Below are 15,263 nucleotides of genomic sequence, written 5' to 3'. Positions count from 1 at the left end.
CAGAAGAACCCACAGTGGGTAGAGGAAATGTCTTCCTCCCCTAAAAGGGAATACCATAGCAGTTTCCAGAAAATCCTTGAGTCCTGTCAGCCGTCAGGGGGCTCCCTATGGGGCCTCCTTCAGGGATAGATATGGGGGCATTCAAATTGCTACTGAAGGATTTGCATAAAACCTTTGAAGACAGTCTTCTTTCCACTGTCCCAGTTGAGACATTGATCCCTGGGCCAGCGTTTTGTTGATGGACCCCTGAGAGGGTGCACTGGAGGAGGCCCAGTGTTATTTTAGATTTCTGCCCTTGGAGCTGTTGCAACTGTAAAACTAATAGCTAAGCAGAATTTTGTTGATGGTCTTGTTCCAAAGTCCTTACAAAGTACTCAGCTTTGGTCACAAGTCCAGTCAGACCAGTGGCCTCCCATCCTGTATTCTGCCTTTTTATCAATCCACTGATCTCAGGAGACAATCCATTTACAAATAGGGCAGCTAGAGCAGGTTGGATAACATCATATGTTGTATGGAACCCAGGATGCTATAGGAAGAGAGCTTTCAGAGGAGGTTTAAAGTCTGCCGCAGATTCATCTTTCTTTTGTTTGCATATTTGAATAAAAGACCAATCAGTGGGGACAGGGAAGACTCTGGCAATCGCTTTTAAAAGATTGGTTGCTATTTTGTGAGCTTCTTCTGGTCCATAAGCAGATCATGCTGAAGATTGAGGCTCTCGAATATCATCATCGGATTTATGCATTCTGCTTCCTGCATTCATTTTTGGCTTCACCAAGTCACGCCAGCATGTGCACAAGCTGATAAAGATGTGGCAGCTTGAGGTCATAGACCCTGATAAAGAATCTAAGTTCTTCAGAAAACTTTTGAGGGTCCTCCCTGAGTTTAGCAAATTCTTTAACTGTAGCCTTTAGTTTGGTCTTTGACCAAGGAGTGAAAGATCCCTGAAGAGGATGGCCTGCAGCCTCGGGTGGTCTTATTTTGAAAGGTAACTTTTGAGTAGTCTCTTCAGAGTGGAAAGGCAGTTCTGACAGAGAATTAGTGGAACTTGAGTACCCAGGTAAAGGAGGATAGAGGGGAGCAGTAGGAGTCACTTCAGTCTTAGTGTCTTTTGTTTTAGGTACCTCTTGTGTCTTTAGTTTTTCATTAACCTTTTGCAGTGGATATTTCAGGGAAGCTATTTTGGAATCTTGAAGCCTTTTGGAAGCTTCTACATACCAATTAAAATAGGTGTCCCATTCTGTTGTTTGATTTAGGAGCCCTTGTTTTCAAGTGCACTTGTTAAATGAAGAAATCTTGTCTACTCGGAACATTCCCCATTATGGTCACTGTAATTCTACCTTGTCTTTAGTAAGATTTTGCCATTTTTGTAGATGCCTACAGCTTCCAGGACTACAGTTCTTAGACATCAAATAAGCAGGTATGCCAGAAGATGGTGGCCTCAACTCTTTGGAACTTAAGGATCCCATTTCCTTAAGCCTTGGGTCTCTCAGAACCAAATTAATACCTAAGAAAGATCTGTCTCTGGGTTGGGGATTGTGTGGTGGTTTACAGTGTACCTTGTTGCACAGAGATTTTCTTGAGGTTGATGGTTGACCTAGTGTCAGTCTAACCCACTCCACGACCAGCTTATCCTAATACCAGAGTCTTAGAGTTAGGTGACAAGCGCTCTAACAGCTTTTAAGTGCTTGTTCTGTGCCCACCAATTTTGTGACTTTTGGCTTTTGAGATTCCCATTAGCAATAGCCTTTACCTCATGTGCATACTAACACATCAGCAATTAATGAGATATTACTGTGGACTGGCCAAGAGAAGGCCTTGTGCATACCACCAGCAGTTCCCGTTGTGGAACAGGGCCTGGGGAAAGGACTGAATTAGCAGACTGCAACAAATGAGGACTACAGACTGGGAGTCCAGTCAAATGGGGAACTGTGGACTGAACCTAGCATTAGGGGCTTGGGTCCTGGGTGGACCTGTCTGCTAGCTCAAGGTGACCTGCCCTGGATTGGAAAGTCACTTAGATTGGGAGATTGACGCAAAGAGAACAGAGCTCAGAACTGAGAGGAACTTACCCTCGGCCCTGGGAAAAAGTGATAAAGACAGAGAACTTGAAGGGTTTGCAGGTGCCAGTGCCTGTTTTTCTCATTATTCCCCAAACCGGCAGAAGTTTTCTTCAGATCCCACCACTGCCACGAAACCTGTTGAAAAACAAAATTCAACTGAGTAAATTTTAAAGATCTTATTGGCTTTATTCAATGATTCATAAGTCAGGAAGCATCCCGTCTAGCAGACAGAAAGGAGCTCTGAGAAGCTGTACAAAATGAAACACTTGTAGAGGCAGAAGGGAGCAAGACAAGGAAGTTGTCCTAGCAAAAAGCAGGTTGGTTGTGGCAAGGTCACCGTCCTTTAGGGGACAGCAGGGGTTAATCAGGCAAATTACCTCACTAATGCTGACAAGGTAATTCCAAATTGACAGGTTCAAGATTCCTTTCCTGGGAGATGCTGAAACTGTAATAATTAGGTATTAAGTCTCTGTTTGGTGATGTGACACTTAGCGTAAGTGACTCCATTTTAGGCCTGTTATCTCTTTTTTAACAGTTGTAAGCGGGGTGGGGGGACCAGCCAAGTGGCACAGCAGTTCAGTTTACCTGTTCCGCCTTGGCAGCCTGAGGTTTGCCGGTTCAGATCCTGGGGTGGACCTATGTACCGCTTGTCAAGCCATGCTGTGACAGGCATCCCACATATAAAGTAGAGGAAGATGGGCACGGATATTAGCACAGGGCCAGTCTTCCTCAGCAAAAAGAGGAGGATTGGCTGTGGATATTAGCTCAGGGCTAATCTTCCTCAAAATAAAAAAAGTGGAATGGGGTTTTTACTTCCAAAGTCATGCATATAAACTACAGATTCCAGCCCAGGCTACACATTAGAGTCATTTGCAGGAGGTTTTTAGAAATACAGAAGCCCAGGCTTCATTCTGACTCTGTTGAATCAGAACCTTCATTGGTGGGGCAAAATCTCTCCTTTTTTTCCTGTGAGCTCCCCAAGCATTCTGGGTATGTAGCCAAGAGTGGCAACTCATAGCTTAAATCGCAGGGGCACTTGTTTCGAAGACTCTAAGAGTCCTTGGTAAATGTTCCCAGAATAAACCAGTCTCCTTATTTTAATTACGTGTAACCATATTTGGCAGGTAACTTTTTTTTTTCCTGAGGAAGATTCACCCTGAGCTAACTTCTGTACTGATCTTCCTCTATTTTGTATGTGGGTTGCCACCACAGCATGGCTGCCAGTGAGTGGTGTAGGTCCACACCCGGAAACCAAACTTGGGCTGCCAAAGCAGAGCGTGCCAAACTTAACCAGTAGGCCCCGGAGCTGGTCTCTGGCAGTTAGATTGTGAAGAAAGCCATAAAATTGTTCTGTAGTATGATGCTGAATACATTATCCAAACTCTGCATCTGACATTTTAAAGGTAAGCCTACTTTGAAAACCCAAATAATAAGTGTTTCAGGCAATTATATACATACTTTTTAAAAGTCTTAACATTAAAGTTTTTATTATTAAATATTTCTAGTGTATAGACAAGTGTAGGAAATAATATACCTGGTACCTATAGACACACAACCCACTTTTGCTACAGTTGTTTTTTTAAGAAATAAGGCCATTCTGACAAACTGCACTTCCACCCTCTCCGAAAAGATAACCACAATCCTGAAATGCTGTGTATGCTTCCTGGGCATGTTATTAAGCTCTGACTATATCTGTTTGTATCTGTAAGAATGTATACTGTCATTTGGTGTATTTTTAAAGTGTACATAAATGCTGTCATCCTGAACAAATCCTTTTGCAAGTTGCTTTTTTTACTCAATATTATATTTTCAAACTTGCCTAACACTTAAGGGTCAGGTTGCAGGCATGAGAAGACAAAAGTGATGGCTAAGGATCCTGCAAGGGTAGGAAGAAGGGGATTCAGAGAGGAGGTGGAGGACATCCACGGGAATGTAATGTACAGCATAGGGAATATAGTGAATAATATTGTAATAACTTTGTATGGTGACAGATAGTAACTAGACTTAGCATGGTGATCATTTTGTAATGTATAAAAACATCGAATTGCTATGTTGTACACCTGAAACTAATATAATATTGTATGTCAATTATACTTCAATGAAAAAAAACTTAATATTACATCATGAGCAGTTTCCCCTGTTAAAAAAAAAAAAGGAGAGGTACATCATTTACTTTCTAAGAGGAGGGACGAAGGAAAAGATGGGTGCAGATGCAGCACGATGTATGGGTTTGGTGGTGAAAAGTTGAGGTAGTTCCCATTTGTTGGCATTTATTTTCTCTAGTAGAAGTAGAGGTGGTAAGCTGGCAGTGAGGGGTGAAGCTTTGAGGAGACTACAGAGTTTGAGATCATCACGGTGGGAATGGGAAAGGGATTAAATTGAGGTTAGTGACCGAATTTACGGTTGAATGAGGCCACCTGTGTATGTGTGTCTTCTCACTGTACTAGGCTTCCTGGATGCAGGCACAGAAAAGGTAGATTGTGACAAGAGATTTTCACATATTTGAGGTATATGGGGTAACTGTTGGGTTCAAACTGATTCGGCTTGAACTATAGAAGACTGACTTATGGCCTGTCAAATATACACTGTACATCTGCTTTCACCGTTAAAGAATGCACTCTCTTAAGACAGCATACTTTGCTTCCTATGCCCTGTTGGTAAGGCATTGTTGGTGAGGCCTGTATTAGTCTCTCCTGACGTCAGGGTCATGTTGACCTGCTAATTTGCAACTAAATACCTCTTTGAAACTTTGATGAAAATGCATCCTGGGTGTGTTTAATGTATGTTCTTTGTTCTAAAAAGATATAAGACTCTACTGAAAATCATGCTTCTCCAGAATGCTTTCTTCCTTTCTTGAAAAGGCCTCCCTGGGTTATAATCCTCACTCTGGCTCAGTAAAACTCCTCTTATTTCTCTTATCTATAGAATGATTATTGGTTATTTTGCATCGACATTTCAATTCATTCATGGTTAGAGTTTTGATTGGGAAGTTCAGGGCAATAGATAGGGTTACAAAGAGGCAGCACAAGAGAATTTGGGGGATGACGGAACTGTTTTGTGAGGAGCTGGTAGTGGATACATGACTCTATGCATTTGTCCAAACCCATAAAATCATACACCACAATACATAAAACATATATATATAAATTTAACCAGGATGTAGGGGGAAGATGGAATGCACGCTGTGGCAAGTTTGACTATTACAAGTTGTGATATTGTGATTTATAAAAAACACATATTTTGGTCCTCCTCCAAGGTTCTCGGCTCAAAGCTCTCAAAACTCCTGGAATTTTCTAAGCAATAAGTGCAATGGGAGCATCTTTCGTTATATATTTGGTCTCTAGTCCTCAGTTCCTGAAATCCCTTCAGAACCATAAAGGTGCACTGGGTGTCTTGCTATTCATTACAAACCCCTTTCAACCACGCTTAAGTTTTTGTTAATGAGGTGACATTTGGAAAGCACTTAAGAATGGGGGCTTGTTGCCTGGGGAACCAACCACTTGGATAGAGGGTTGGAACTTTCACTCCCATCCCCCAACCTCCTGAGAGGGAGAGGGGCTGGAGGTTGAATCAGTCGCCAATGCCCAGTGATTTAATCAATGATGTCTGTGTAAGACAGCCTCCATAACAACCCAAAAGGACAGGGTTCGGAGAGCTTCGGGGTTGGCAAGCACATGGAAATTCAGAGAGGGCGTGGAAGCTTCAAGCCCTTTCCCCATACCTTGCCCTATGCGTCTCTTCCATCTGCCTGTTCCTGACTTATATCCTATTATAATAAACCAGTAATCCATATGTAAAATGTTTCTTTGAGTTCTGTGAGCCACTCTAGCAAATTAATCCAAGGAGGGGTTAGCGGGAACTTCCAATTTATAGCCAGTGGGGTCAGAAGCACAGGTGACAACCTGGACTTGCGATTGGTGTCTGAAGGTGTGGGCGTGGAGCAGTCTTGTAGGACTGAGCCCTTGACCTCTGGGATCTGACATTGTGATAATGTCAGAATTGAGTTGAGTTGTAGGACACCCAGCCAATGTTGAAGAATTACTTGTTGATGTAGGGGAAACCTTCACACATTGGAATTGGTCTTGTCGATTCAAATAATCCAAAATCAATCTGTATATGAAAATTGAGATGTTATTTTGAGCCAGGTCTGAGGACTATAACCCAGCGCCTTCCTTTCCCAAGGAAAGAAGGGCACCAAAGAAGTGGGGTGTCAGAGTGGTTATATACCATCTTGGAACAAAGAGCATACGTACATATGACAGGAACATGTCTCTTACTACCGTAAAAGACATGCCTAGCTGGCACAGCAGGTCAGTGGTCACAAGGTGAGCACAGCAGGATGGTAATTAATCCTTAGTTCCTAGGAAGAAATGTTTCTCCTTAAGGAAATGCTGATATGGGGGCAAGCTACATTGCTATCTTTAGGGGCATCATTCTTGTCTTTAGGACACAGTAAGTGTTTAAAGCAGATGTACAACGCATGCTCAACAGGCCACGTCAGGCCCTTTTGGAAAAACAAGGTCAGGCCAAATTAGTTTTAAACCAAATGGCTTCTTCACATACTCCAATATATCCTATTGCTTTTCATTTTTTTTATCAGTCCCAGAATCATTACACGTGAATCACATAACCACACGGAAGGAGGTGGGCAAGAAAGAAGTTTCAGAAACAATGTTTTGACTGGGTACTACTTCTAAGACTAAAGACAGAAGGAAGAGTGCACAAGCACTGTACTCAGATGAATTTGTTTCTCACAGTGGTATGGATTAGCAGTTCTGAAACTACATTCTATGTGTACTAGGTCTGAATAAGTAGATTCATCCTAGATCATGGGAGCCAGGCTCTCACTGTTGGAAGTTACCAATGAGAAAAGGAGAAAGCTAACACGCACCCTGTAAGTTCTGTGGTGCTGGAATCAAATTAAAATAGGAAAAAATACACACACACGCTCTTGCTCAGGGAGACCTGCAGGAAAGAGAGCTGGGAGGGCACATTTGGTGGAACCAATGAACAGAGGGATTTAAGGTGAAGCTCTTGTCACATCAAAACATTTCCTTTGGGAAAGTCCAGGTGGGTCTTTAAAGGTGACCACAACTTCTCCCACGTCTTCCTTTGTCTTCCATACGTTGTAAAAGCTTCTAAATTTGAGGCACTGTAAGGGTGTTTGGAATAATACTTCTTTATGCTGCAGCATATCAGAGAGGGGTTATGACTGACATAAGGGCTAAACTTAATGAGGTTAGCAAAAGATTTACCAGAATACTCAGCAGTCAGATGTTCTTAACTGTTTTCATGCTATGGGTGAAATGTATACAGCAGTGTAGTAAAGTTTATAGGCCTTTTCTCAAAACAGTTTAAAATGCGTAAAATAAAATATATAGGATTTACAAAGGAAATAAACTATAATAAAAGTTATAAAATATTTTTAATTGTGATAGAGTAATATGTGATTCTTAAATAAGATCTGGCAGCATTTCAAATAACTACTGTAATTTTGAAGTAGAGATGAGCACCGACAGTATTTCAAGATATTTTCAGGGCTGGCCCCATAGCCAAGTGGTTAAGTTTGTGCACTCTGCTTCAGCAGCCCAGGGTTTCCCTGGTTTAGATCCTGGGCGCGGACATGGCACTGCTCATCAGGCCATGCTGAGGCAGTGTCCCACATAGCACAACCAGAAGGACCCACAACTAAAATATACAGCTGATGTGGGGTTGGTGAGCCAAGGAGTCGAAAAAAAGATTTCTTGGACTCTCAAGGTCTTGCAATAGTGCTCTTTTATTTAGAGAATAGTATGGAACAGCATGGAGACAGGATCCATGGGTAGTCAGAGCTGCTGCTGCTGCAAACATAGGTTGAGAGTAGGGCTACATTTAAGGCATAGGTATGTGAGTTATCTCTTTACAACACAAAGGAAAGAATATGTAAAAAAAAGTTGTTAAAATGGTATCAGTGCAGGTGGGGTCTGGTTATTGAGTAATCCTATAATTTTTAGATGAGAGTGAAACCAGATTAAGTAAATGGCTGAAGCCACCACCTTAAATATTATCTTTAGCTAAAGACAAAGGAGGATGTTGGGGGTGGAGGGGGGAGTCGATCATGGGAGATTACCACACAAGTACAGTAAACAAGATGCAGATTTAAGTCCTTGCCTTTGGCACTGATTAAGAGTTTCTAGAGATAAGGTCATCCCCCCTTCTTCCTGGTACAGAGAGGGAGACACCTTTACAGATGGAGATTTCCTTTACAATGTAAATGTCTCTTAACAAAGGGTAAGTAAATTCTACTCCTCAGAGCCTCCTTCCTGTCTGCAGTTTTTTAAAGTAACCAGTCTAAAATAATCCTCATCACAGCTAGGTACTGAGAACCTCTGGGGAGAAGAAAAGAAAAGATATTTACACCTACTGTTATGGGATATAAAAATATCTGTGATTTCTTTTGGTGACAGTTACAGATAACTCCTAATATTACTGTAACTTGTTGCCTACATTCATAATTGAAGGAATTAGAAGTTAGAGGTTAGTAAAATAAAGATATAAATATTCCCCCATCCAAGTTCATGGACTTCGTTGTTCTGTCCACAGGAACCTAAGACCCCAGGTTGGGTGTATTTTTTTTTTTAAGATTGCCACTTTAGCTAACAACTGTTGCCAGTCTTCTTTTTTATTTTTTTCTGCTTTTTCTCCCAAAATCCCCCCAGTAGACAGTTGTATATTTTAATTATGGGTCCTTCTAGTTGTGGCATGTGGGACGCCACCTCAGCGTGGCCTGATGAGCGGTGCCACGTCTGTGCCCAGGATTCGAACCAGTGAAACCCTGGGCTGCCGAAGCAGAGTGCACAAACTTAACCACTCGGCCATGGAGACGGCCCCAGGTTTGATTATCAGTACTTCTAAGTGCAACAGAACTCTGGTCAGTTGAGTAGGAAAAGATCAGACTCAAGCTCTGAAAAGTATTTGGCAAGACATAAATAACCATTATTCCATTCAAGAAGCAATTGCTGCTCTATACAAAAAAATGTGATGATGTGGTGCAATGGGTTATAACTGTGGAAAATCATTTTGATGGAGTGGACACCAAAGCTGCAGAGGCTGAGGTCAACACTGAAGGGTAGGGGACAGTTGAAAATCATCATCGAAATCTTGAACTGTGTGGTTAAAGGCAAGGAAAGGAAATGTTTCCTTTATTAAAGACTGTCATAGTAAAGGAAAAATTTTTTTCAGCCAAAAAGGATAGGTAATATCTCAATGCTTTGGTTAAAAATGGATTCTATTCACTTAGCACATAGCCACTGTATCTTATGATGAGCATCCTCAATAATCTGACCCCACATTTGTATACTACTTTCTTGGGGCAGGGGGAAATCCCCTTTCTTCCCTTCTTGTGTTCTTATGGCTGAACTAATAGTAAAATTGACATAAGACCAGATTCACAGGAGAAAAACTCATTTAATATCTATGTATTGAAGATCATAAAGAAATGATGGTCAGAGGAGAGTGACCAGAGTAGGCAGTGTGTATATCTTTTACACAACGAAATGGTAAATTTGTGAAGAATTGACAGGACAAAGAAACTTAGATTCGGGGTTTGCAATTAGTGAGAAATTTAGGCAGAGTTTAGGCTTGGGGAAGTAAATTAGCAAGGCTTGTTTCTGCAGGCTTCTTGGCCCTGAGTCCCCCACCTCTGGGGATAAGGATGCAGGGAGAGCATCTTTCCCAGGGGAGATGTATCTCCTGGTTTCAGGGGGAACAGAGACAGGAGGGTCAGCATGCTCCTTTTGCTTCTTAAGTAACTTTAATTAGAAATAATCAATATACTGTTGTGGGATATTTTGGAGTGGTCTGCCGTGGGCCCCACAACTTCATACTTTTTAAAGTACGTTGGCCTCTGTTACCTCATCTTGTGAATCTAAAAGAATTGCTACATGTTGGACAATCATATACTTTGTCAGTAGCAATATTGAGATTAAGGGGTCTCAATTGTGTCAGCAGGGAAAAAATGAGTATTATCGTAAGACCCACTGGCTTCTTAAGTTTCTCAGCAGTGGGCTTTCTGTTAAAGATAAACTTGGGTAGAAAGGTGATATATTGATATTGACTAAGACACAAAGAATTCTGTAGTGGGTTTAGTGAAGTAAATAATCTCCCCTAGAAATAAGAAATGTAGGCAATGTATTACAGTTTTTGAAATATAATAGGCAAATTTCAAGGTCATTCTGTGAAGACTAGTTGGCTCATTCTTTCATTCATTCAGATATATATTGAGGGTCCCATCCACGACTTCGCCACTAGCCGTTGAGCAAAATTGCACCCACACTTACCCCTCCTCCCTCTCCCTGGTTTCTCCTTCTTTCTTGGTGCCCGCTGCTGCTCAGCAACACTCCTCCCCTTACTGAGCCCCCTGCACTTCCAGTTCTTACCTCACCCCTCCTTACCCTTCTTTTTAATTCTCCCCATCTGTTTCGTCAAGAAGAAGACAATACCTCATGTGTCCCCCTTCCTTCTTTCCAGTCCAAAGTTTTCCTGTCCCAGTTCTGTCTTTTAATGAGAAAAAAATGTTCCATGCAGCTTTGCCCTAAGTTTGTCACCACACAAAATTGGGGTTCTTTTGCCCATGTGCATGAACAAACCAATTAATTACAGCATCAGCCTTTGGGAAAGAAATCAGCTTTATTCTCTGAGATCAGTGTGCAGGGAGACAGGGGGTGTGTGCCCTCAGATCTGTCTCCCCAGTTCAGGATTTGGGGCAAAATTGAAGAGGTTAGGGAGAACAGGCTGGCATGCGGGAATGCTGGTGGTGATGAGGATTATTTTAAGCTGGTTACTTTAAAAAACTGCAGACAGGAAGGAGGCTCTGAGGAGTAGAATTTACTTACCCTTTGTTAAGAGACATTTACATTGTAAAGGAAATCTCCATCTGTAAAGGTGTCTCCCTCTCTGTACCAGGAAGAAGGGGGGATGACCTTATCTCTAGAAACTCTTAATCAGTGCCAAAGGCAAGGACTTAAATCTGCATCTTGTTTACTGTACTTGTGTGGTAATCTCCCATGATCGACTCCCCCCTCCACCCCCAACATCCTCCTTTGTCTTTAGCTAAAGATAATATTTAAGGTGGTGGCTTCAGCCATTTACTTAATCTGGTTTCACTCTTATCTAAAAATTATAGGACTACTCAATAACCAGACCCCACCTGCACTGATACCATTTTAATAACTTTTTTTACATATTCTTTCCTTTGTGTTGTAAAGAGATAACTCACATACCTATGCCTTAAGTGTAGCCCTACCCTCCACCCATGTTTGTAGCAGCTTTTACTGCCCATGGGTCCTGTCCCCATACCTGCAGCTCTGACTGCCCATGGGTCTTGTCTCCATGCTATTCCATACTATTCTCTAAATAAAAGAACACTACTGCCAAGACCTTGAGAGTCCAAGAAATCTTTCTTTCGACTCCTTGGCTCGCCGACCCCGCATCAGTGGGACAGGTTTTGATTGGTGGGCTTCACGCATTTATGGAAAGGATCTAAACATTTATGATGACTTTCTTAACATTTATGGTAAGGTTTTAAACGTTTTTGGTAAGGTGGAGAAGGAATTTTAACACCGGCTCTTCTGGAATTACAGACCCCTTGCTTCTGAAAGGAGTCTGACTTTTAAGTTCAGGTCGTGTCCCAGTCCTTTGGTTCTATGGGGAGGACAATCTTTGGTTCTGTGGTCATTTCAGGTCAAAATTTCTTCTTCTGCACATTCTCTGGATATGTGTCTTTGCAATTTTCTGAAAGACAATTCTTAATCACTCTGTTGATAAGATGGGGTCAATTGAACTGGTGCTGGAGGGTCTACAGTTAAAAATTCTCTGTCTGCTAATTCTGAAAACAAAACAAAATTAACCAGAAAGATTGAGACGTATATGTTTTTCTTCTGTCTGGCCAATGTGTCTTTTTCCCAGGTGAATCCGGAGCAGAGTACGTGTACTCCTAGGCACATAACTGCAAAAACTGAGCGATGTATAGGAAAGAGTAACAACGATTTCAAACATGATGACCTTGTTTCTTTTTTCTCTTTTTATCTATAAGCTATTCAGTGTATAATCAAAAGTACTGAGAAAATATCTTGCAGAATGTACGTTTGCTTTTAATCCTGTGGCAGTTGGCTTTGTTTCTTGCCCGTTGTCTAGTATGCCATAAACCTCTCAGGAGTTCGTGAACTTTCTGTTTCCTCTTGAACGTACCACGTGCTCTCAGGCATTTGGTAGACGCTCAGTACATTCTCTTTTAATTTTTGTTGAATAAAAGAAAGGCACTAATTTTTTTTTACTAACAGCTTTATTGAGGCATAATTTACCTACCTCAGAACTCACTCTTTTTAAGGTTATAATGCAGTCGTTTTTAGTAAATTTACAGAGTTGTGGGACCATCACCAGAATCCAATTCTGGAACATTTCCATCACCCCAAAAAGATGACTGTGCACTTTTGCAGTCACTCCTCATTCTCATCCTCAGTGCCAGCCACAGCCCACCATGACTCCACTTTCTGTCTCTATGGATTTGCCTATTCTGGAAATTTCATATAAATAGAATCATATAATATGTGCTCTTGTGGCTGTCTTCCTTCACTTAGCATGTTTTTAGGTTCAGGAAAAGACTAGTTCCTTATTTGTTTCCCCTGTACTAGAATTCAACAAAATAAATTGGAAATGTATAGCAAGCATTTAAAATTGGGTAGTCTCTTTTTTTCAACAAAATTGTGGCAAATCCAATGCTGAGTAGAATCTGTGAGTTGAAGTGTTTGGGACACCGTGACAGGGAGACACACTGATGGAAGAAAAGCGAGGCTGCAGTTGACTATGTTTCTCCAACTTCTGTTGTGACCCCCATTGCAGTGTCCTTAGGAGTCAGAGTAGAAATAGTACCTTTATCGAGCTCTTACTGTAAAGTAAATACTATACTAAGTCCTTATTTGGATTGTCTCATTAATCCTCACAGAGCTCCAAGAGGTTGTTATCCACTTTTTACAGGGAAGGAGACTAAGACTGGTTTTAATTGAGAAGTTAAAAACCACTTGCCCGAGATCGCGTGGTTAGTGACCATCAAATGCTAGGGTTTGAGACGAGTTCTTTCACATTCCAGAGCCTGTTTTCTTAGCCCTTATGCTGCAGTGTCTCTTACTGACGCGAAACTGAAAAACAAAAACTTAGCCCTGGAAACCAGAAAAGCACAGCAGCGGCAGCCCTCAGGGCAGGGTGGGGAGCGCTGGCCCCCAGTTGTCCCTGTGCACTCACTATTCCTGCAGCAGGAGAGAATGCACTTCACAGTGGTCTGTCATCATGCTGTGTTCGGGGTTCCCTACCCAGTGAGTCAGTGAATGCAGTGTTTTAAGAATGAGTTCCATCGAGAAAGGTCTGCTTCCTTGAAGGTAAAATTTAATTATCTGGGAAATCTGTTTATTTAGGTCATTGCCAAATAAAGGAGATATATGTTAACAAACCAGTTTGTGCTTTGTTCACAAGACAGTGAATTTTAAAATGTGCCAGGTTAAGCTCCTTTATTTTGGTGATACAAGATACAAGAATGGGTTATAAAGTTATTCCCAAAGAAACTGATGTTCACATACTTTTGTGTATGTTCCCTGTTCGATGGGGTCTATTCCTGTAGCTAAGAAGAAACTTCCTGACTTGCCTGTCTTCTTGGAAAGCTCCTCCTCGCATCCCCAGATCTTCCCAGTCAGAAGCTCTACTCAATATAGCAAATAATGGGCTCCCCTACGCCCCCCTGCAAACATTCACAGAGGAGGAGATGATGCTAAAGAGGACAGGTGAGTAAACGCCTCAATTTCACCTCATTATTATTCTGGTCAGGAGTTGGGTCTACAGTATGAAATTACATGATATATGACATGGTTGGGGGATATGTTCATCCAAGTTTGTAATGAGATTTTTTTTACATTAATTAAAAAGTTTTTTTGAAAATAAAGACTGACCAGTATTTTTTTTCCTACAGTTGAAAGATTTGCCCAGGAACAAATTGCTCCTTTGGTTTTAACAATGGATGAAAATTCAAAAGTGGAAAAATCAGTAATACAAGGATTATTTCAACATGGGGTATATCATTCATAATTCTTCCAATTTCAAATTTTTATAAATACGTTCCAGAGTTAAAATGTATGCATACTTTTAAATTTAGGAACTGTAATGATAGCTTAATGAACTCTTCATTTCCTAGTTAAAATTATCTGTGTTCTCTTGTACACTGAGATCCTAGTTAAAGATTTTTTTGTGTGTGTGGAAGATTAGCCCTGAGCTAACACTGCTGCCAATCCTCCTCTTTTTGCTGAGGAAGACTGGCCCGGAGCTAACATCCATGCCCATCTTCCTCCACTTTATATGTGGGACACCTGCCACAGCATGGTTTGACAAGCAGTACATAGGTTCCTACCTACCAGCGAACCCTGGGCCACCGAAGCAGAACGTGCAAACTTAACCACTGCACCACTGGGCTTGCCCCCCAGTTAGAGATTTTTTTTTAACTGAATTAACATTTCAAGTTAGAAATACTGTGCTTTTTAAGTAAAAGGTTAGAAACAAGAAAGAGTGATTTCTTTAGACCAGTGGTGCTTGACTGGAGGCAATTTTGTCACCCAAGAGACATTTTTGGTTGTCACAACTGAGGATGCTACTGGCACCTAGTGGGATAGAGGCTGGGGATGCTGTTAAACCTCCTACAATGCACAGGACAACTCGCCATGACACAGAATTGTCCAGCTCAATGATGCTGAGGTTAAGAAGCCCTACCTTAGTTAGTAAAACATCATAGTAGAGCACGTCTTCCTCCTCAGTCCCCGTGTATGTGGTCAGCTTAGACGCAGAGGCAATATCGGAATTCCGCGTTAATCGGGGCAGCTGATTTCCAGCTTTTTAAGTCACACATCCCTGTAATGGAAGCACAGAATATAAAACAGATAAGAGTAGAACTGTTCTGGCTGTGGGTGGAGGGAGAGGCTGTCAGCATAGGGGCTCCAAGGAGAACATTTCAAAGTCACTGCGCTTACCCTTCATCTCTCCCTTCTCCATAGGTGTGAAGTATACTTATTTTTTATTTTGAATACGAGGATATCCGAGAAGTAATATCTTCTATTCAGAGCCATTGTTACATCTTGACTGTTGTCCTGTTTGTAAAACAGACTTTTCCACCTAACTAGTTTTATTTCT

General features: G+C 41.5%; 1 protein-coding gene across 5 annotated transcripts in view; it reads left to right on the top strand.

The window, feature by feature from the left end:
- The window catches only part of ACADSB (acyl-CoA dehydrogenase short/branched chain), a 62,071-nt gene that overhangs the window by 25,580 nt on the left and 21,228 nt on the right, over window positions 1-15,263 (top strand). For 3 of the 5 annotated variants that reach the window (XM_070631814.1, XM_070631842.1, XM_070631820.1), the window contains exons 2-3: window positions 13,711-13,870; window positions 14,056-14,156. In XM_070631814.1, the coding sequence (XP_070487915.1) occupies window positions 13,711-13,870; window positions 14,056-14,156 (261 nt within the window). Of the gene's footprint in view, window positions 1-13,230; window positions 13,472-13,710; window positions 13,871-14,055; window positions 14,157-15,263 lie in introns of those variants that run through there. The other 2 variants (XM_070631811.1, XM_070631831.1) reach the window with 2 other exon arrangements.

This window comes from Equus przewalskii, chromosome 1, assembly GCF_037783145.1.
Source record: "Equus przewalskii isolate Varuska chromosome 1, EquPr2, whole genome shotgun sequence".
Taxonomy (NCBI): Eukaryota; Metazoa; Chordata; class Mammalia; order Perissodactyla; family Equidae; genus Equus; species Equus przewalskii.
Note: the sequence above shows the minus strand (reverse complement) of the source record. Positions and strands in the feature narration are given on the sequence as shown.